Source organism: Argiope bruennichi, chromosome 6 (genome assembly GCF_947563725.1).
Source record: "Argiope bruennichi chromosome 6, qqArgBrue1.1, whole genome shotgun sequence".
NCBI classification, from domain to species: Eukaryota; Metazoa; Arthropoda; class Arachnida; order Araneae; family Araneidae; genus Argiope; species Argiope bruennichi.
Genome location: NC_079156.1, coordinates 107,099,563 through 107,121,246, shown reverse-complemented (window position 1 = coordinate 107,121,246; position 21,684 = coordinate 107,099,563). Strand labels below are relative to the sequence as shown.

The window sequence follows — 21,684 nt, the reverse complement described above, 5'->3', positions numbered from 1 at the left end:
TTCAATTCATATTTCACCTTGAAATATTTTTATTCATATTCTATCTATTGAAGTCATAATGTTTTTTCTAAGATTAAAGGAGTTGTCTGAAATACATGTTTTGTAGAATTTTATATGGAATTAACTTTAAAATGTGTGGTAATTTTTTAAAAAAATTTTTAATAAAAATATAATGTATTTTTGAGAAGTTTTCGTGCATCTAATAATAATAAAATAAATTAATATCAGCAACAGGAAGAAACCCATACCCAGTTTTATGTAGCATATTATGAAATACCTGGGAACATAATTTTGTAAAAAAAAATATTTTCATATAGTTAATAAAATCTTGAAAACCTAAAAATTTAAAAAATTAAAACTTTTAAATTTTTGAAACTTTTGATGATAAATCTAAAATTTCTTCTTAATTATGAGTGATACTAGGATATAAGCTTACATAAAATGGAATCAAAATCAAACTCCTAATATTAAAAATAAAAAAAGATTACATTGCACAATCTTGCCTTAAATAAAATTTTATATAGTATAAAAAAGTTTATTTGTTATATTAATTAATGAATAAAAATAATATATTCAACTTAAAATTATAAACTTTTTTCATTAACTTTCATAACAACTTTTAACTGAAAATTCAAGTATTAAAAAACAGTTAATATAAAGACTTACACTATCATGCCGAACAGCTTGTACAAGTTGTGGAATGTAGAAAAGTATAACATCCTAAAAACAAAACAACACAAATCAAAATTTTTTTAATAAAATTGGCAATTATGTTCCTTTTGATAAACAAATCTAAGACGTTAAGTGAGATAAAAATTATAAAAAAAGATTTACCTAATTGAGACAATATGTCCTAAACATTGACAAATTATTTGGCATATTTTTTAAGAATTCAATCTCTTTTTTTCTCTCTCTTTTTCTCTCTCTCTTTTTTTTCTCTCTCTCTTTTTTTCTCTCTCTCTCTCTCTCTTTTTTCTCTTTTTTTTTTAAAGTAGAAATCAGAAAATTTTAAGAATATATAAATTTTATCATAACTACTAAGATAAATTAATTCTTAATACTAAATAAGATGAATCAGAATTCTAGTCAAAATATCATTTTTGAAAAAATTAATATGATGTACAGTATTTGTTGCCTAATTTGGCAACAAATATATAACTTTGGGAACCATAATGAAAAGAATGATTGGATGAAAAAAAATTTAACAGGTTAGAGAATAATTAATCCATAAAATAAATTAATCTAGTTAATAAAAAAAAGCAAAAACTGATTTCATTTTATATATGATTAAGTTTTGAGATTACGCAATAACAATTTATCTTAAAATGAATTCAAAATAAAAAAATATCACATAAAATTGAAAATATAAATTAGAGTCAAAAGACATTGTAAGAAAAATGCAATACACATGCTTCAGGATAATATTCTTCACTTACAGGAGGGTAAGAAGATAGAACCCGAACTGCATATTGAGCAGTTACTGGATGTCTTGGGTATTGTCGAGAGAAATACGCCAATGCTTTAATTGGAGGAACAGTAGCCCATGTCAGCATATGAGTAAGCTAAAAATTAAATTTAACATTAGCATGAATAAAACATGTAATTAAAACATTTTATACTAGCTTATTGTTTTATCTGCCAGATAATTAACATTTAATATTTAAGGTATGCATGGCATATTAAATTTTAAAACTAATTACTATGGTGATTAGTTATAATTACTATACCTAAGGCAATGCTATATATAGTGATATTACCATATATCATGATATGTCATAAATATTGCATAAATAATTATTTAGTTTAGATTTTGTAAGATCAAATTCCAAATTTGAATGGATATATATATCAGGATAAACATTGTAATTTTGTTCAAAGTGAGGGACCAAACTCTCTCACTATTTTAAGTTCCACAGAGTGTTAATGGGAACTTGAGAGTTTCAAATTTACTGCTAGTATCAAATCCAAGAATTCAACAACAGAAAGAACGATACATTTACCATTCAGAACAGAAGTGCTAGTAAACAAAGTTGATTTCAATAGTCTTTTTACAATGTGCCTTATAATACATAAATTAAGTAATACTTTCAATGCATGTAGATTTGCCGACTTGAGAAGAGTGTCACAGAGTGCTTGAACTCTTAGTTCTTAGCCTACGGGCATAACAGGTGAATAGGGTAATGGCATGGCAATGAAATTACTTAGTAAATAGTTAATGTATGTATGTTATGTATTGCATGATTAGCACCACAAATATATTTTTCATACTCTCAAATTTGAAGAAATCTCATTGTTGGAGTATAATGGACATCACATAAAAATTATTTTAAATTCAGGAGATAAATGTAAAATATAATTATTTTTAAAAATGTAACCTTAACCTATAATACAGATTTGTATGCATTTAAAAAGTAATAACCTCTTTAATATCTATACCATTTCTATGAAATCATTAATCTCTTAACAAACAATTAAATGTCCATTTTCTTATTGGAACCTAATATAATTCTACACCCCTTGACAGAATCAAACAGCATTTGGCACATATGTTCATTAACTTCTAATAGGATTAACTGCATTATTAAGAAATTTCTACAACCTTCTAAAAAGGCTGAAATGGATGTAAAATAATTTTCCGTTTTTCCATTATTCCTTGAAACATATCATCGCATAAAAATATTTTCAGGCCATTTAAAAATTTTAATAATTAACTTTTCAGCAATATAAATTTCCCTTCTGTGACTATTTCTTGCATTTTAATCACTTTTTAAAAATTAATTTTAACACAGCTGCTTAAAGAAATACTTATCCCTCTATTAAAATATTATTATCTACATATATACTGGCATTTCATTGAGTCCAATTTATATCTTACTCCATAAAAATTAACTTGAAACTTATTTCAATTTTGTAATTATTGTAATTTTATTTTAAGTAGCAATTAATATTAAGAAATCTATGTGTATTATTATGTATCTTAATTACTAAACCAAAGAAGTAATTAAAACCAAAGAATTTTTAATGTTTAATGCTCTTAAAATGGTTATTTTCTTAATTTAAAATTTGGTCTCTTAAATTTACAGTATCAATTTAGAAACTCCATATTTCTTCCATGATCAAATATATGTAATAGATTTCTAGAGTGGGAGCTCCAAATAAGCTTTACATATTTGTGATAAACAGTAAGACTAAGAGGAACTGCTTATTCGAAATTATTAGTATTAATAAATTACTCAAATTTAGGATTGAGGATTCTAAAATATCTTGAAAGAGCTGAAAACAAAAATTTGAAAAACTTTATGATATATAATTATAAGTACTTTGCTCTTTCTTACATATATATGTAAAGATATTTTTAAATCTAATTCAAATCTTAATTAATTTCCTAATTTTTATTTTAAATTAGTCCATGTTAACTTCATTCTAAAATATTTTCTTATTTCCTAATCCAATTCCCACTTTTTATTTAATCATTTCTCACACGTGCTTTAAAAAAACTTATAACTATTGCATTTTCTCAAGCTCCCAGTGAAGGGATAAAAATCCCTATCATCCACACATATCTTTCAAAGATACCTAAGATTTCTTTCCTTATGTCTCTATAAGTCAAAGAAATCCCTATCAGATTCTCTTAGTAAAATCACTGAAGGCAAAACTGTCCTTTTTGCTTATATATGGTGATGAAAACAGATGTCTTTTTATAATCACCTCTCCCCTGTACAAGTTATGACTCAGTATAAAATAAATAGATATTAAAATTTCAAAAGTTTCTTTTTGGCCACACAGGTGCAAAATTATGCTTACAAACATATAGGATAAATAAATGTGAGAACAGGGACTAGTAATTCTATTAAATAATTGCAAAAGAATGTAGCTTTTTTATTCATAGACTCATAAAAAACAAAAAAAAAAAAAAACGGTTAAGTGAATTGTCATTCTTTACCTCGGCAGAATCGTTCATGATGCCTTCGGATGTCGTCAGATATTGTAATGCTTCTGGAATATGAGATACAGAAGCTGGATTGCACTGTACAAGTCTTGAAACCTCACTTGCTAAAGCTTCAGAGTTATTAAATCTACAAAAAAAATAAAAATAAAAATTCGATTGCAATATTTAATTACTGAAGAAAATTCTATTAGTTATAATCTTGAAAATTCATTTATCAAAATGCACAATAATAATACAACATTCTTTTAAAGATATCTAAAATTCCCTTTCCTAAGTGTACACGTCAAAGAAATCCCTATCAAAATCTTAAGTAAAATCAATAAAGGGAAAAAATTTGGTCTCTTCTTCTCTAGTGTTGCGATGTAGACTGACTATTTCTTACTATTTTTTTTCTTTTTTTTTTGTGTAAATTATGTTACTCGTGATGAAATAAATCGATGTTTTAAAAATTCTAAAAGTTTCTTCTATTTAGCCATGCAACTGCTCAAATATGTCCTTATAATTTTCAGTAAATTCCTTTAATGAACTAAATTAACTTTTCTCTTTACTAATATTTTATTGATTAATCTAACACAATGTATTGTTTAATTCCTATTAATAATACATTGTTCATCAAATAAAATAATCAATTAGATGTAAAATTAAATATAATTAGTTTCAAATCAAATAAATGTAATCCATATAAATAATAATTGATTAATCATGATCAATCAAATAAATCAATTAAATGTGATTAGTTCCAAATTAAATGAATAAAGCATAATGTTTTCATTTTCATTTTTAATTACAATGCTGGAATTTTTTTTTTTTTTTTTTTTTTTTTTTTTTAATAATTGGAATGTTTTAAAGCTATTCTACAAAGAGATATGAAAAATGTATGTTTCATTTTTCTAAAAATTGCTTTTAAACCTTGTTGGCAAATATACAGCCAGAGCTGGTGAAATCTCCCAAGCCAAACGAGCAGTTTCTTTCCATGTTTTGTCAGTCATAGGTTGTGATCGCCATGTTGATATCACATCTTCACCAGGAAAACTGTTTTCTTGCAGAGACATGGGATTGTGCCATGTAATCAAGAACTCAATATCAACAGCCTGCATGAAGAAATTTTTAAAACACACTACTATAAATATGTTTTTAAAAATTTATATAAATTATTTTTATATAAAAGGAGTAAACAATAAATTAATTAATGAAAATAAACGATCAGATAAAAACTAGAGATAATAAAATGAACTAAAACTGTAGGAACCTGCAGAAAAGCACTTAATATTAAGTGCATGGTACATATTATTACAGCAATTTTGACTTGGCGTCCAAATTTGTAGCCAAATGCTTGTTTGAGTAATGCGAGGTTTCGAAGCATGCTTCTCGAGGTAAGGAAAAATTTCCAGAATATTCGTCGAACATTCGCTCACCGGAGATAAGCCCCAACCGGGAATAGGCTATACATTAAGCAATTTTCATTAGCTCTAAGAAGAAATCTATCCAGTCAGCGACCAATCAACAGCTCAGGCAGTTACTGCTGGGCTCTTTTAGCTTCTGTAAAGACTGGATGTAGCTTCACATCTGTTGTTGTTTCTAATGGCACTTAAACAAGCCCACTGACTTTAGAAGTCAGTGATTTTAAGCCAAAAGTGCATCTCTTGTTTTTCAGTAGCGCCATCTAGGGCCAAGAGTACGACTTAGCTACACACACGTCACAACCCTATTTACGGGACGGACTTCATTCTTGCATTTCATTCACTCATCCACAGATCGTAATTTAGATCTGAATCAGAGAACAGTCCAGTACCCCCAGTGATATTACTCTCGACATGGAGGACTTTGTGACCACGACAGATTTATACGTGCGCCAGCCACTACACACACGAAGAGTCTGCAGCAGGCGGGGTTCAAGAATTTTATTCCGTTAACCATCAAATTTGTCTTAGAAAGTTAGTAATGGATTTGATGTAAATAAGATCTCTGTCTCGCCTTTCTCTCGAGTAAGATGATCTTTGAGAGTTAATATTTGATTGTGTTAAGAGCTGATATTTCGCCAAGGAAGTTACGGTGTGATGGTTTGCTGTTTTTCCGTGTTTGTTGCTGAAGTTTGTTCCGTCCAGCTTAAATTTAGTTCAATTTGAACTACTTGCAATAGTTAATGAAAATCAAAGTTTCTTTTACTTGTATCTACTATAAATAATAACCGCAAATATTTGTAAATAATTGCAAATAAATCTTTCTCTCTCTCCACACGCATACGCGTGCCTTTGCTTTTCTAATCAAGTTCATTCGATTCAAGAATTTGTTATCGGAATTCGCAATAATACGATCAGAAACTTTCATATCGAATCAGAATCTTTCGAATCGATCAGAGCCTTTCTATCAGAAACTCCTCAAAAGAGTTTAATAAAATAAAAGATAACAAGCAACTCACCAAAAGGCCCAGAATGAGATTCCTTTTCTTGACGTAACCTTTAACAAAACTTTCTGAATGATTATCCCTTCGACCTGAACGACCCCCAGACGAACGCCGAGATATGGTTGACATATTACTGCTTAGGGGCATAGTGTTCATCCAACCTGTTGGAGGAGCCCTTGTCTGGGAGAGTTCAGTACTGCTGCGCCACTCTGAACTCAGACTTAAAGATAAGTTTTGGCTACCAGATCCATCACTCAAATCTACAAAGAAAATCATTGCTTTAATCAAAAGCTATATGGCAATTTCCAAATAATTTTTAATACAGAGAATATATAACTCTATATATTGCAAAAGCAAATTATGTCTATATAAAATCTAAGGTCACATTTATAAAATAATGAAAGCAAATATAAAATTTATATATTGAAAATAAAAATTAAATAGACTCACTTCCAAAAGTTCAACACAGAGTAGTAAGATAAGAAAAAAGTACTATTTTGATTGACAAGAAATGCTGCAGGAAAGTGGCAAATATGGTTATTCGTGAACGAAACAACGAACAACATATAGGGATGGAAACAATATTGAATTTGTATTAATTTTATGCTGACGTCATATTAGCATCATTCACAAAATTATGTTTAAAATTTTAAAAAAAGCACCCCTCATTTCCACATAGTGTAAGTATACAGAGCGTGATCATGCTTGTTACTTGGTGGTCAACCACCTCAGAGTCCAGTAATCACCATTCATTTTTTAGAGCAGTTTCCAAATCTGTGAGAGTGGCTTGAGGGGGAAACGAGTACACACAGCTCGGCCGAGTACTCCTCCAAGATTTTCAATTGGATTAGGATCCGGTAAGTAATCCGTCCACTCCATATGCGCAATCCCCTCACTCCCTAAATAGTTGGTTACGATGACAGTTCTATGAGGACGTACGTTGTCGTTCATGAAAACGAAAGTAAGACCAACTGCTGCAGCGTATAGTTTCACAACGGAGTCTAGAACTTCATCCCGATACCGTACAGCCGTTCCGAACGCCATCTGAGACGAGAAGGTCGGTACGATATCCCACTGAAATTCATGCCCAGACCATAATGCTTCCACTACGGAATGGGTGATGTTTTGTGGCCTGTTACGTGTACATGTTCCCTTTGATGCTTGTCATTGGGTTACAGACCAAATCTAGACTCATTTGAGAATATAAAGTTACCCCAATCAGACACAGTCCAATTCACATGTCCACGACATCACTTTAATCGTCCCCCTCCGGATTGGACGGATAGAAAAATACCAATTCATGGTCCCAGTGGTACAATCCTTTCATGTGTAGCCTTCGGTGAACAGTAGGGGCAGATGTCGTCTTACTAACCGCAGAAATCAAGCATGTAGATATGGCTCTTCGATTCCGCCTGACTATTACAGCAATATATAGATCTTCTGCGGGGATGAAACCCTTGGACGATCAGTCCCAGGTCTTCGGATAATTGTCTGCCTGGTTTGGAATTGTTTCCATAATCGTGAAATGACAGAATGATAGACGCCAAAGAACAGAGCAGCATCTGTGATTGACTGTTCTGCTTCAATGCGTCATTAGCTATTCTGCACGCCAGAACTCAGAATCTCCCATTCGTCTTCTGGAAGCCACAGAAACAAATTTAGCTTGAAAAAGAATTAAAGGATGTTCTAAAGACCTCTTATCCTCATTTAAATGCAACTCCTGTAAACCTTCATAAAGCCAGCTTCTTATACCACTGTTTGATTAGCATATTTTTTGACATGAAACTGCATATAACATATAGATACTTCTATATCGATAGATAAATTCGTTAGATAACCGTATCTGTTTTCTAACATATTTGCGTAGTTCTTCTACCTCTGCAACAAGTTACAGTTTCCCCAGTTCAGATTGTTAATTGTCCCGAAATTAACATTATTCTCCTCGTGCTTGGCTTCTGGAAGTGGGTGTAGAAAAACTAGTCACCTTAATCGACCAGCTATTCATTCACCATCTAGGCATTTAAAATAATTGGTAAAACCAAACAACAGGCTCTCTTGTAGTTAAGAGTGTAGTACGTCATTTGATTCATATATAACAAGAAAATGCTTCTAGGTTATAACAAAAATATTTATATAAAATAGAAATAATTAATTTAAAATAAAATATTATAACTTCTCATTCATATTGGCCTCTCATTATGGAGGTCATGCAGACTACGATGCACATGCGTATATATCGACTGCCGAAATTATTGCAGACCACTATTACTATATGAAGATAAGAGCACCACTTCAATCTTTAGAATAAATATCCAATGCTGGGGCCCAGTGGAGTTGCCAAAAGAAGATTCTAAATTAGATCAACAGAATGGTTGGCGACATTTAGGCTTAAATCACCTATTCTAGAGTTGTTACACGCCAGCTCCAACTACTTCTCTAATCCGATTTTGCTAAATTTTGTTTTATAAAATATTCCAAAATGCATGCAAAATTCGAATTTTGCTCCATTTACGCAATAAAATGTTGCCAAATGTTAAAAAAAAAAAAACACGTTTTCAATGCTGAGTAATATTTTAAAAATAATAAATGTTTGGCAGCTACAGTTCACAATCTTTCTAAAAATTTGGTTGGTGCAACATGTCATACACCCCAAGAAAAAATTCATGCAGCATGAGTCATTTCCGGATCGTGCAATTTCCAGTTTTGATTCTCAGAATTGGCGCTCCAATTGTCCGAATCATTTGGTGACCAGAATTAGCGAGAATTTACAACTGCACTGCAGTGAATAACTTTAGGTAAACTTTCATAACTGTTGAGAATTTCAATTGTATTTTTAACTGCTAAATTAGTTCTTTTTTTTTATCTGTTTAGTTTTCGTAATTCAATCGCATGTAAAAAATGGTTTACAGCTGTCCAACAGCAAGATCTGGTAGCATGACAATCAGTTTAAATCAATCCAGATCACTTTAGTCCATACAAAAGAATACGAAAGCACCACATGAGAAAAATATGTCTCCTTACAAGTAATGCCCATAATTCCAGGAACATCTATGAATTCCATTCATTGAAAATGAAGGGCTGGTGAATTATCTACTTCAAAATTAATAATATTAAACGATGTAGTGTTTATACTAAATGAATATATTTATGTACATTTGAATCCTAGGATCCAGAGGGCTTTGATAATACAAAGCGAATGATAACATGGAACACAATCACATAAAGCGGCGTCCGCCATATTTATATTGTAATCATCCTCATTTGACATGTTTTCAAAAATACAAAAATCGATTTTAAGTTGTATCGTAATGCAAACGTTACATCACTATAATTGATTCAATTAAATTGAAATAATGATTCAAAATTATTTTAATAAGCCATTTTTACAAAAGTATATTTAAAACCACTGTTAAATTATACAAAGTAAATGATAATAAAAAAACATACCACCCATCATGGTTGCTTTCAAGTATTTCTTATCCGTATGCAAATTATTCCAGAACTTGATTAGAATTGATATATCCTCTCTTAGCTCAGGACCCTTTTGGGTAGGACACATTGGTGGTGCACTACAATCAGACACAAAAAGTATATATATATTGTAATATAAAAGAAACTTTTAAACATTTAACATTAGAGCATTTAAATTTTTAAGATCTTAATAGCAAAAAGATATTACTGAATATTAAAATTCTAATTTAAAATTTTAAAAAAAATCGTTCCAGGGTGCACATTCCCATCTAAAAGGTATACACATATGCCGAATTTAGTAGCTGTAAACCAAATGGTCTGGTCTACAGAGTGCCAACACACACACACACACACACACACACACACACACACACACACACACACACACACACACACACACACACACACACACACACACACATTCTGCTTTATTATAAATATAGATTAGTAATATTGGTAATATTTTAATTTCTAAGAACAAAAAAAAAAGCAAAAAAGGGTTAAATGTTGTTTAAATTACTATCATAGTTATTATCAGTGGCGGATTTTTGAACTAGGTAGAACAAGAAGTGACCTAAGGCCACTGAGTTGAAGGGTACTTCTGGCAGATTAATTAAAAGATGACATTAAGCATAATGGTGAAATAAACAGTTACATTAAAAGTAGAAATTTTGCAAGTTTTAAAATAATGAGGGCACATTATTAACTAGATTTCCATTTATTTCATTAACTAATTTGTAGAATTTATAAATATTACAAGTCTGCTTTAATTGCATTTTGTGAAAGCACGGATGCTTTGCAATCATAAGTAATAATGAATAAATAAAAACATGCATTTTCACAGAGTTACTAAAATTTTTAAAAATCAACCAAAAAGAAATTACTAATAAGCTGCTAAATTAAAAATGTACAAAAATATGAAATCCAATTGGCAATTAATTTTTGGAAAAAAATTATTTGAAGAATAGCCTCAAAACATGCACTGTCTAAGGCAGAAATATGCTAAAATTTTCCCCTGGCTATGATGCAGATAAAATTGGCAGCAATAATTCAATTAGGAATAAACTGCAATTACGAGTATCATAAATTATAACTAAATCTGCATAATTTATTTTGAAAAATTGAGCAAACTTTAATCTATTATAGAATAAGTAATAATAATGTAATAATTAACTTTGAAAAGATATAAAATTAGGATTAGTTTAGTACATGCAATCTCGCCACACGAAGAATTTCCATAGTGAGCAAAACAAAATGTTAAGAAAAAATCACATTAAAAATCATTAATCACATTAAAAAATCGTTTTGCAAAAAGAGTGACAAGGAGACATCTTAACATTACATACAGAATCCTGCTTGTACAACTGCTATCAGTCGATGTTTAACGCTTGTTTGTTAATGTAGTGTTCTTTTTTTAAAAAAATAAAGGCGGAACTTTAAAATATTCAGTTAATTGCAGCGTCAGAAGAAAAAAAAAAAGGCATGCAATACACTTTGACAACTTTCATGATTTCAAATTGCGATATGACGGAGAAGTGTTTCAATAACATGCGAGCACAAATATAAGTATAGCCAGAAGCTGCATTTTTCTGTCACAGCAAGCAGTTGTGGAGGAGATTTCGTTAGCACAAGAGGAGATAAGTGCATCAATATAGAATCAATCTTCTAATGAAATAAGGAAGATGTAAGTATGAAAAATTTTTGCATCGTACATTGAAAAGCACCACCCAATAAGGTAATAACTATAGGTTATAAATTTATTTAACGATAATGATATGTCACATTTTCGCCAAATTTTGAAGCTTAGTCAGAGACAAATGTGTTTAGACCACTTTCTTATCAAAATGCATATAATTTAAATAATAAATTACATTAATATAAAGTTATTTGAGTAATTCTTTTTCCCCAGAATGCAACGCATTAGTCTACTTTGCATTGACCCTATGGGGGGGAAAATGTTTTATTTAGCAAATGTTTTTTTTTTAAACTATATCTAAAAACGCAATTTTAAAGAAGGTTCCTGACTGCAAACTGCGCTCAATCATAAGCTCCTATTTTCTTAAATTGAATTTTTTTAATCTTTTATTCCAACTTATAAAATGAAAAGAATAATTCTAAATTATAATAGTAAACCTAATATAAAAAAAAGACAAAATTAATCTGATAATTAGACACTAAAAATGCTTTAACATAAACAGGAAAAGGATTCCATACCAAAAGTGATCTAAAGCAGCAGTGTAGATTCTTTCACGTAGAACATTTTTGCATACCGTTCGAGGAAGTATATCTCCTTGTAATAACGACAAACCACAAGAAAGTAATCTAATGAAAAGTAAAATGCATAAATGTTAAAGTCAAGTTTATACATGTAAGATTTTCACAATAATAAAAAAAAGCGGGAGTTTGTAGCCCCAAAACTTTCTCGCATTACTCTAATACTGATGTACAGAATAATGTACGCCTTTCATAGCATTCGCGTACAATAATTACGAACACTAATCTTTGGCATGAATTTAACATTTTTACAGAATCTATCGTATCATCCTTGGCGAATTATTTGGCGATTAATACATGGCATGCGGTTAACAGAATACGAAAATCGAATTTCAGTTTTAGATGCGCTTTTAACAACTGACTGAAACAAAAAATTTGACCCAAAACTAAACTTGTAATCACAAAGTCACTTACCAAATTTGATATATTTAAGTCACTGCGTATTTGAGTTATCGCGTTTACATGTTTCTGAAAGTACAGACCAACAGACAGTCAACCCATAGTTGGATTTCGCACAAGATTTGACAGGTATTTACACTATAGACGTCAAATCCTTATATTGAATTGCATCTATTTAGCCCTCTTCATTTTGTAATTATCCTGTTATATTCGAACAGCTGAGCAAACTGACTTCCTCTGAACAGATTTTACTCAAAATTTGATAGAAGTCAACCATCTAACTCTGCGACCCGCCACGAAGGCACACGGATTTAAACCATAAAACTGAATGACCGGACCGCCGCAACAGCAACATTGACGGGAACTGTGATTGAGTCCTAAGGGCCATCACCGGCCACGGTACAACCCTCCCCGAAGGAAGTACGTCCCGTCATCGATGGGAGGAATCAGATCCCCCACCTATTAGTGTACCCTCCAAGGTGGCGAGATCCAACCACCATGCTGGAAGCATCTCATCCTCATTTCGAGGTGCCCCCCGGGGGTTTAAATTTGATAGAAATCTGTCTATTTGGTATAAAGGCCGTTATACCAAATTTCAACTTAGCTTAAGCATCCAGCTCAAAGCGTTTTTGAGTTATCTTTGTCACAGACAGACAGACATTTTCCAAAACTGTGTTTTTCGTACTCAGGGGGATTTAAAACATGGAGATTCGTGAATATCTTGACGATTACTATACTTTCTGTATATATCGTATAAAGAAAAAAAAAGTAGAGAAATTTTTAAAATGTCTTTAAAATTTAAGATTTCTCAATAATGCGAGAAAATAAAATTAATTAATATTTCAAGCAAATGTTTAATAAAAAAATCCCATAAATTATTCCAATAAAATTTTTAAAAACACATATTTTAAAAAAAAGAACAAATGAATAAAACATATATCTGAAATACAATACATTCGAAATTAAATATGTACCTAAAGCGACTGCTCATGGAAGCGATGTGTCGATGATTGTGGTTCTGTCGCCCCACAGCAACAGGCAAAGAACGGTGGAGAATGTTAGCAAAGATTTCTACTTCATTCATGTTACAATATTTTGCAACTTCAATCCTCTCAGAGAGAAACTGAAAATCAAACACAATTTTCGGAATAAATGAACTTTTAGGTATTTCAGTAGAAATAAACAACAACCGGGATAAAAGTTTTGAGATAATATAAAATTTAATAAAGGTTTCTATTGCAGTGTATATGTACAGGCAAAGTAGAGTTCAAATACTTATTCAAACTCAGTGAGTTATTAATCAAAAGAAAATATAAACTAGGGGCCAATTAGAATATAAAGTGATCATAAAGTCATTCCCTAATTATAAAACATTATTCGAAGGACCTATTGAATGTAATGCTGCAAAATTTTTATCATAGAAAAGTCTTGTTCTTATATTTTTTTTTAATCCAACATGTTCTTGTTGTTGCTGTTTCTAACGGCACTTGTCATAGATAAACCCACTGACTTTAGAAGTCAGCGATTTTAAGCCAAAGGTGCGTCTCTTGTTTTTTCAGTAGCTCCATCTAGGGACAAGAGTACGACTTAGCTACACACACGTCACAACCATGCTTCATTCATGCAACTAAAGTCACCATCATTTAGACCTGAATCAGAGAACGATCACCCCTGATCCAGTACCCCCAGTGGTATTACTCTCGACATGGATGGCTTTGTGATCACGACAAATTTATACGTGCGCCAGCCACCACACACTCGGAGAGTCTTCGACCGGCGGGGTTCGAACTCGCAACCCAAGGGACGCGAATCCAACGCCTTATCAACCGGGCTATCTCGGCCCTCAATCCAATATGCAGCATAATTAATGCAGAAATAATTGTTTTATATTCAATTCTTACCAAAATGGCGGGGAAAAAAGATTAATTTGTTTTTTAACTCCTTGAATTCAAAAACAAGCCATTATTTTTCCACATTAATGTTGGGTTTACAAAAAGCACAGAAAAATTGTAAACCCAGTTGAAGATACTAATACACTTAAAATTAGGATCACAGATGCTGCATATAGGATATTGGCCAACATGTCGAGAAAAGAGAAACATTCTTGGCGGGAATTGGAATACCGCCTCGATATTCGATGAACTATCAAGAAAGCTCATACCGAAATTGACGGATAATGATAATTTTATCAAAAACTTTCTTCACGTCTTAATAATATATCGAAACAATCATATGCCAATTACGACAGTTTTTTTTACAGTAATTTTTGGTAATCAAGAAAAGACTTTGTAACTATCCTTATATTAATTATATGATTCCAAAATATATTAAATTACATTTTTATGTGAAAAAGGATTATCATTTAATGAATAATGCAAAAATGTAAACAGGAAACATGTGTATCCAAGTGTATATTTAGAATGGGGAAAAAAAATCTCGCCAATTCATTAATTCTAAAATTATAGTAAAACCTCAGTTACCCAAATTGAATGGGACCATAATCATCACGGATAATTGAAAATTAGGTTAATAGAGATTGCATTTAAAATCAATGCTTCTTTTTTTTTCGACGTCTACCCAAAATAATTTATTTGAAATCATAGAAACAAGTCCGAGAGTAGTATCTTATATTAGCTCACGGATTGCATAATCAATATTTTTCTAAGAATTACAAAGAAAAAAAAAAGGGAATTAAATATACATGGCACATTAGAAATGCAATTGAAAGATATATGAATGGTAAAAATAAATAAATGATTAAAAAAAATTTCCGAATGTTATTGATTTTCGCTATTTTCTATGCATTTTCCAAATTAATAATATTGTTCTCAAAAGAATATTTTCGCCCGCTCAACAACCACACGAAACTTGTCGGCATATTTATAGCGTAATTTTTTTCGTGAAAATGCATGAAATTTACCTGCGTTCCTATTGATGCGTTTAACCTTTTGAAGCCGACTGTCAGATGGTGATCAACTGTCTGCGAAAATCTATCCTGAATGTCAAAAATGGCTATTCTGACTTTCAGCTGTCGACTGACACGTTGGTGTGATCCTAGTTTAGAACTTTTATCATAATTTTTTTCAGTTTTAAATAATTTTAATTTTAATTAATTTATAAATTTAATATAATTTATTATTTATTAGGTCATTAATTGTATTTTTTATTATTTATTACCTATTAAATATCTATCTATAATTTTAATTAAAATTTTTACACAATTAGGCTTAACTAGAAAAACGACAACAGTTTTAAACAGTTACACGCATTGGGAAACGTTGTCTAGGGCAAACTGCATGATTCTGAACAGCTTATAAGCCAGATAACAGCTACGAAACACGGGCAACTGCTTTTGTCTTGTGGTCTTGTTACTCGGCTGCGAACCACAAGGTCCCAGGTTCTATTCTCGCTCATCGCAAACAGCCACCTGTCCTTAAAAAGTTAAAAAACGAATTGTTCTTTATTTTAATTTGTTTTTTAATCTAAACAACTCTCTCTCTCTCTCTCTCTCTCTATATATATATATATATATATATATATATATATATATATATATATAAAGCCTGGAAAAGATATTTAGAAAGTTTTCCCGGCAGGAAAATGAACTCCAACGTATATATGAACTCTTTCCATGAAAATTCGTTGAATTTATTTATTTTAAATAAATGGTAGTGGTCTCCTTGAAACTTTCTCGCAATAAAGATGTTATTCCGAGGGAGTCTCGCATAGCATAGGCGTACAATAGTTATGAAATATTAACCTTAGACGTGAATTTAGAATTTTTCTGAATCTTTCGTGTCATCCTTGGTAAACTTTCTAGCAATTAATCCCAGGCGTGCAGCTGAGAGTATCAGAAAACCGAATTTGAATTGTAGATGCATTTTTCCTACCCATTTAAACAAAAATTTGACCAAAACTACATTTGTAATCACAAAATCCTATACCAAATTGGATGAATTTAAATAATTCCGCTTTTGATAGTACGTTTACATGTTTTTAAAAGTACAGACCAACAGATAATCAATCCTCAGTTGAATTTGGCTCAAAAATCGACAGATGTCTAGACTACAGACGTTAATTCTTCATTCTTAATTTTATCCATTTAGCTTTCATTTTGTAATAAGCGTATTAATTTATAATCGAACAGTCCGACAGACAGACTGCCTCTGAGCGGATTTTGCCTAAAATCTGATAGAAATCTACAAATATGATGTAATGACCGTACACCAAATTTCATCCACCTAGCTCAAAACCTTTTTGAGTTATTTTTGTCACAGATAAACAGACGGGCGTTTTCCAAAAATGTGTTTTTCGAACTCAGGATGGACAAAAATTTAGAAATTCGTCAAAATCTCGAGTTCGAATTGTTCGACAGTTACTATACTTTCTCTATACTACGATGCGAAAAACTAAAAAATGAAAAACAAATCGCATGATTACTAAAAACCTGAATTAATAGAAGTCTGATGATTTAAATTACACTATAATTTTTTTTTTAATGCTTCACCACACTTAATACTATTAAATATATAAATTTAATAATTTTTTTCTTAAAATTTAGAACTAACGAAATATTACAGTATCTAAACTTTTATTAGATACCATAACAATTCCAGATTATCCAAAAATACATTTATAAATTTATCCCACAAATTATTAATTTTTCACTCTTCGAAAGTAGGACAATAGTAGTGTCTATATGCCCTTACAATTCAAGAATGAGTTGGATTGTAACCTCCTAGTTTCTGATATTTGTTTTTCCATATTTAAACCATTGGATATATGTAAAACTAACTATACCTTCACCCATAAGGCGTGAGGAGCAATAAATGGGCCATTAGGTGCTAGTGTGCAACCCTCATGGGCAGCCAGTGGGTCAACTTGAATAGGATCTTCAGCGAACAGGCCCATTTGTCGATCGATCGTCATCTGCCATGCTGCAGACATTTCCTGAAGAAACTGTAAAAAAAAAAATAATAATAATTAATAAATAAAAGATCCAACTAAGGCAAGAATTCAGAGCAATTTCCAATACCGTAACATAATTTCTTTTCGTTATATTTTTATCATGACATAATTTCATTCACCTGAAGTTCCATATCACCTCTAGCAGCCAATAACCACTGCCAGCAGGCAATCGCACACCTCATTGCTTCTTCCGTGAACAATTCTACTGGAGACCAGCATAAAGCATGTAGAAGACGACGATCCACTTCTACATTTAACAATGAGATATGCAGATAAACATATTAAAATAACTGAACATGTTTCAAAAGGCTGAATTTAAAAGATATATATAATAGTTACATTTTGTTTTGTCAAAATATTTTAAAATATAAGCCTTGCCCCAAGAATTTACATAAAACTTTAAAATATCAAATTCGCGGGCATAACTATTTAAAAGATAATTTGTAATAAAACTTTCGCGGCTTATTTTTTAAAACTTCTTAGCATGAGTAAAAGTCTTTATAGTTATGTACAGAGTTATAATAATAATAATTAAAAAAAACTATCCCAATATATAAAACCGTAACTATCATACCGTTCACAGGAACAGAATAAAATTTTGGTTCATGGTATTTTGAGGTATGCGCTCAGGAATCACATGAAAAATAACAGTGAAACTCTAACAATTACAGTTACAGTGATGAAATTTCAAAATTTTCAAATGGCAACACCAACTTTTTATAAAAGAAGGTGTTCTCCATAGCAATAAACAATAAATAGCGTTGGAACGGTACCAACGGTAGAAAAAAACTGCGATGTGTCTGATAGAGACGTGAAGTTCAACAGACTCCTTTCGGTATGGCACGTGCCTTGGTTCTAGATAGATGTATGGTAGATGGTGATCTACCATATGCAACGTGTCATCGCGTTTGAAATAGTTCAAGTAGAAAATTTGTGAGACACAATTAAATGTTTTTTCCCCTGCTGTTTCTCTACTGCTATTGGTTATTTTCTCTTTCTACTTAGTCTGTCTAGAGCTGGTGATTTCCGAGTTACTGGTACCATTCCAATGCTATTTATTGTTTTTTACTATGGCGAACACATTTCAATAAGAAAAAGTTTACGTTGCCATTAGAAAATTTTGTCACTGTAACCATAACTGTTAGAGCTTCACTATTGTTTTTCATATGATTCTTGAGCGCATACTTCAGAATACCTTCAACTAAAATTTTATTCCATTCCTGTGAATGGTGGTATGATAATAAGCCTCATACATCGAGACAGTTTTTTTTTTTTTTTTTTTTTTTTAATTACAGTGTGTGTGTGTGTCACACATCTCTTCTTAAACGATTGGGAAGATTCAACCAAATTTTGCACATTTATTCTTTAGAACAAGTGGGTGAAAAAAAGCGTCAACTTTTCAAAATGCAAAATTCAGTTAATAGACTAATTTAAACTTTGCAGCTTTTCTGCAGTAACTTTGGCACAAATTATGTTATTAAAAATATTTTAATATCATCTAAAAATACAAAACTGTACTTTTTAATGGATAACAAATTCCTTTCCGACAACTTTTAATATTTATTATTTGTTTTAAAATTTAAAAAAAGACGATTTTGAAATACAATAATAATAAGATTCTGCACTATTCTATCATTATTTTTGGAAATTCCTGATTCATATTCTTTTTAAAAAAATTTATTGGTTTGAATAAGTTATTTAACAAAGCCTAAAAAATATAAAAAAAGAAATGATATATCCTACATTTTTAAGAAAATTACAAGTGTCCAAGACTCAAAGATAATCAATTAACTGGTGTGTTGTACAAAAAAAGATTGTGTATATTATACAAAATTAGTTTTTATATAAAAAATATTATGCATAAAAGTATTTAAATTCTGAGCATAAAAGTATTTAAATTCTGAGTATAAAAGTATTTAAATTCTGGGTGTATGTTTGTGTGTGCATGCTTTTAAAAAATGAATTTTAATGTTAATTTATGAAAAAGAAATTTAGTGATGAAATAATTTTTAGTGATTAAATATCATTTCTTGAATTTTAATAATTTTAAAAAACCAAGGTTCAAAATAACACTACAGATACATAATTTAAAAATTAATTTTTTTTTATTAGCAGATAAAAACAAAATCTATTTAATCTGCAAAAAATATTTTTAAAAGCAAAAATAATTCCACAAATGAAATTTACTTAAAAATTAGAAAAGCAAAAAAAGTTCTCTCAAAAATCTTTGCATCATAAAAAAAAATTAAAATTAAAAAAAAAAATTAACAACATGAAGTGATATTTTAAAATGCTTCCCATATGAATGCAATTATTTTTTTGAAATTACCCCGTTTATTATTAAAAAAAATTATACACAGTCATGTGCATAAAAATGTAATAGAATTTAAAACAAATAATTTTTACCTTTTGTTGCAATCAAAAGAGCACAAACACGATAGATGCATTTTCCATGTGATTCAGAATCTGCAAAATAAAAAGCATTAATAAAAAATTATACAAAAAAAAATGATTACATCAATACAAACTTTCAAATGTTTCATTACTAATACCTTTAGTTTTCCATGTTTCAAACAAGTTATCTAATATTTGAAGTGTTATTGCTTCAATGGATTCTGGGGACTTATCACAACTAGATAAAAGTCCTTCAATCTGTGGAAAAAAACAATTAACATTTAAAAATTTTTTTTCCATGATAAACCGAAAATAAATTATTCAAATGCACAAAATGTACCACCTTCAATGAAATTTTAAAAAAAGAACTGTCACATTTCTATTTTATTTTGTATTATTTTGTGTAGTAAATAAAATAATTTTAAGCAGAGAAACAACAAGAAAAAAATTCTCATTTTGTGTAAATTTTTCCATTGGAATGATAATAACAATAATAGATAAATAATTAATCAGCCTAATTTTAAATAACTAATCAACAATATGCAATATATTATACAGGCATCCACTCTAATTATGGCCCAATAATAATTTTCTAAGCCATGAAAGATAAATAGATTTTTCAACTGGGAAAAAGATGTAAAGAATTATATTTTATGTTTTTGGGGCTTATAAATGGACTGCTGAAAAAGCTACCAATATTTAAATTTTTGAACTGTTGATAGTCTAATTAGTCATATTTAGTAAAATATTCTTACACACTAGCATTTTCAAGAAAAAAGCTGATCTTAATGCAACTAATTATGACCGAATTTTGAATCTTTGAACATTACTATTTTAGACCATTAACTGGAAATTCCACAAATCTATATGGGTGACACTCCCTCAAGAAGATCTGGACTGGATTAAAATAATGAAATTCAAAGCTATATAATTCAGCTATTTTTAATCGCAGAAGAGCAGTGCTTTTTTTTTTTTTAAATAGTTTGTTGAGAATATTTTACTAAATATGACTAATAGGCCTGGGAGATTGAATAAAAATTTACACTTCATAATATTTTCAAATACCACAAATTTAATTTTATTTAATCAATTACCATATTTAATCAAACACCATAAAATTCATTTAATCTAATACCATAAAATATAATTCCTCATTTAATTTAAAAGGAGAGAAGATCTCTCCCCCCTCCCCCTTTTCTACTTTCCTTGAAATACATTTGTCTCAATAAAAGATTAGAAACTGGCCACTGGAACATGATTAGAGTGGGCACTCTATATAAAAAGTTAATAAGACAAAAAAAATACGAATTCAACAAATTAAAATTAATAATTTTAATAATGAAAAATTAATAACTTTGGTAATAAATAATCTTCAGTTCACTACTTAACAAAAAAAGAAAGAAAGAAATGAGAAGGAACGTTAACTTGGCTTAAATTAACTGAATTTTTAACTAACTGAACTGAAATTTCACCAAAAATTAGCGTGATCTTTCTTTTTTGTTTTCTTACAAATGAGATTTAAAAAATTATTATTTTGAAAAAAGTCTTACTTCTCCAGCATAATGACATCTGATATTCATGGAAGCAACTGATTCAGAGTAATTGTTTTTCACACATGTAGGCCATTTCTCAAGTGTTGAATTCTTGAAATAAATAAGGATTGAATAATATGATAAGTGTTTTCTTTAAAGTAAATTATACAAAATATAAATTTTTAAAATTTATTTCATTCATACGAAATTGGCTTGAAAACTACGTTAATGTAGTTTTTGAGCTTGTGCAGGGGTGTTCAAAAGTAGATTTCAAACCAAAATTGTTTGCACAG

General features: G+C 30.1%; 1 protein-coding gene across 1 annotated transcript in view; it reads right to left on the bottom strand.

Annotated features, from left to right (window-relative positions):
* The window catches only part of LOC129971374 (phosphatidylinositol 4-kinase alpha-like), an 80,645-nt gene that overhangs the window by 13,978 nt on the left and 44,983 nt on the right, over positions 1–21,684 (bottom strand). Inside the window, exons 26-38 of the mRNA XM_056085079.1 lie at positions 21,410–21,502; positions 20,018–20,117; positions 19,872–19,931; positions 17,585–17,712; positions 17,298–17,456; positions 13,472–13,620; positions 12,039–12,146; positions 9,801–9,922; positions 6,369–6,613; positions 4,859–5,040; positions 3,944–4,076; positions 1,437–1,562; positions 667–720 (exon numbers count right to left, since the gene is read on the bottom strand). Coding sequence (XP_055941054.1) covers positions 667–720; positions 1,437–1,562; positions 3,944–4,076; positions 4,859–5,040; positions 6,369–6,613; positions 9,801–9,922; positions 12,039–12,146; positions 13,472–13,620; positions 17,298–17,456; positions 17,585–17,712; positions 19,872–19,931; positions 20,018–20,117; positions 21,410–21,502 — 1,659 coding nt within the window. The remainder of the gene's footprint in view (positions 1–666; positions 721–1,436; positions 1,563–3,943; positions 4,077–4,858; positions 5,041–6,368; positions 6,614–9,800; positions 9,923–12,038; positions 12,147–13,471; positions 13,621–17,297; positions 17,457–17,584; positions 17,713–19,871; positions 19,932–20,017; positions 20,118–21,409; positions 21,503–21,684) is intronic.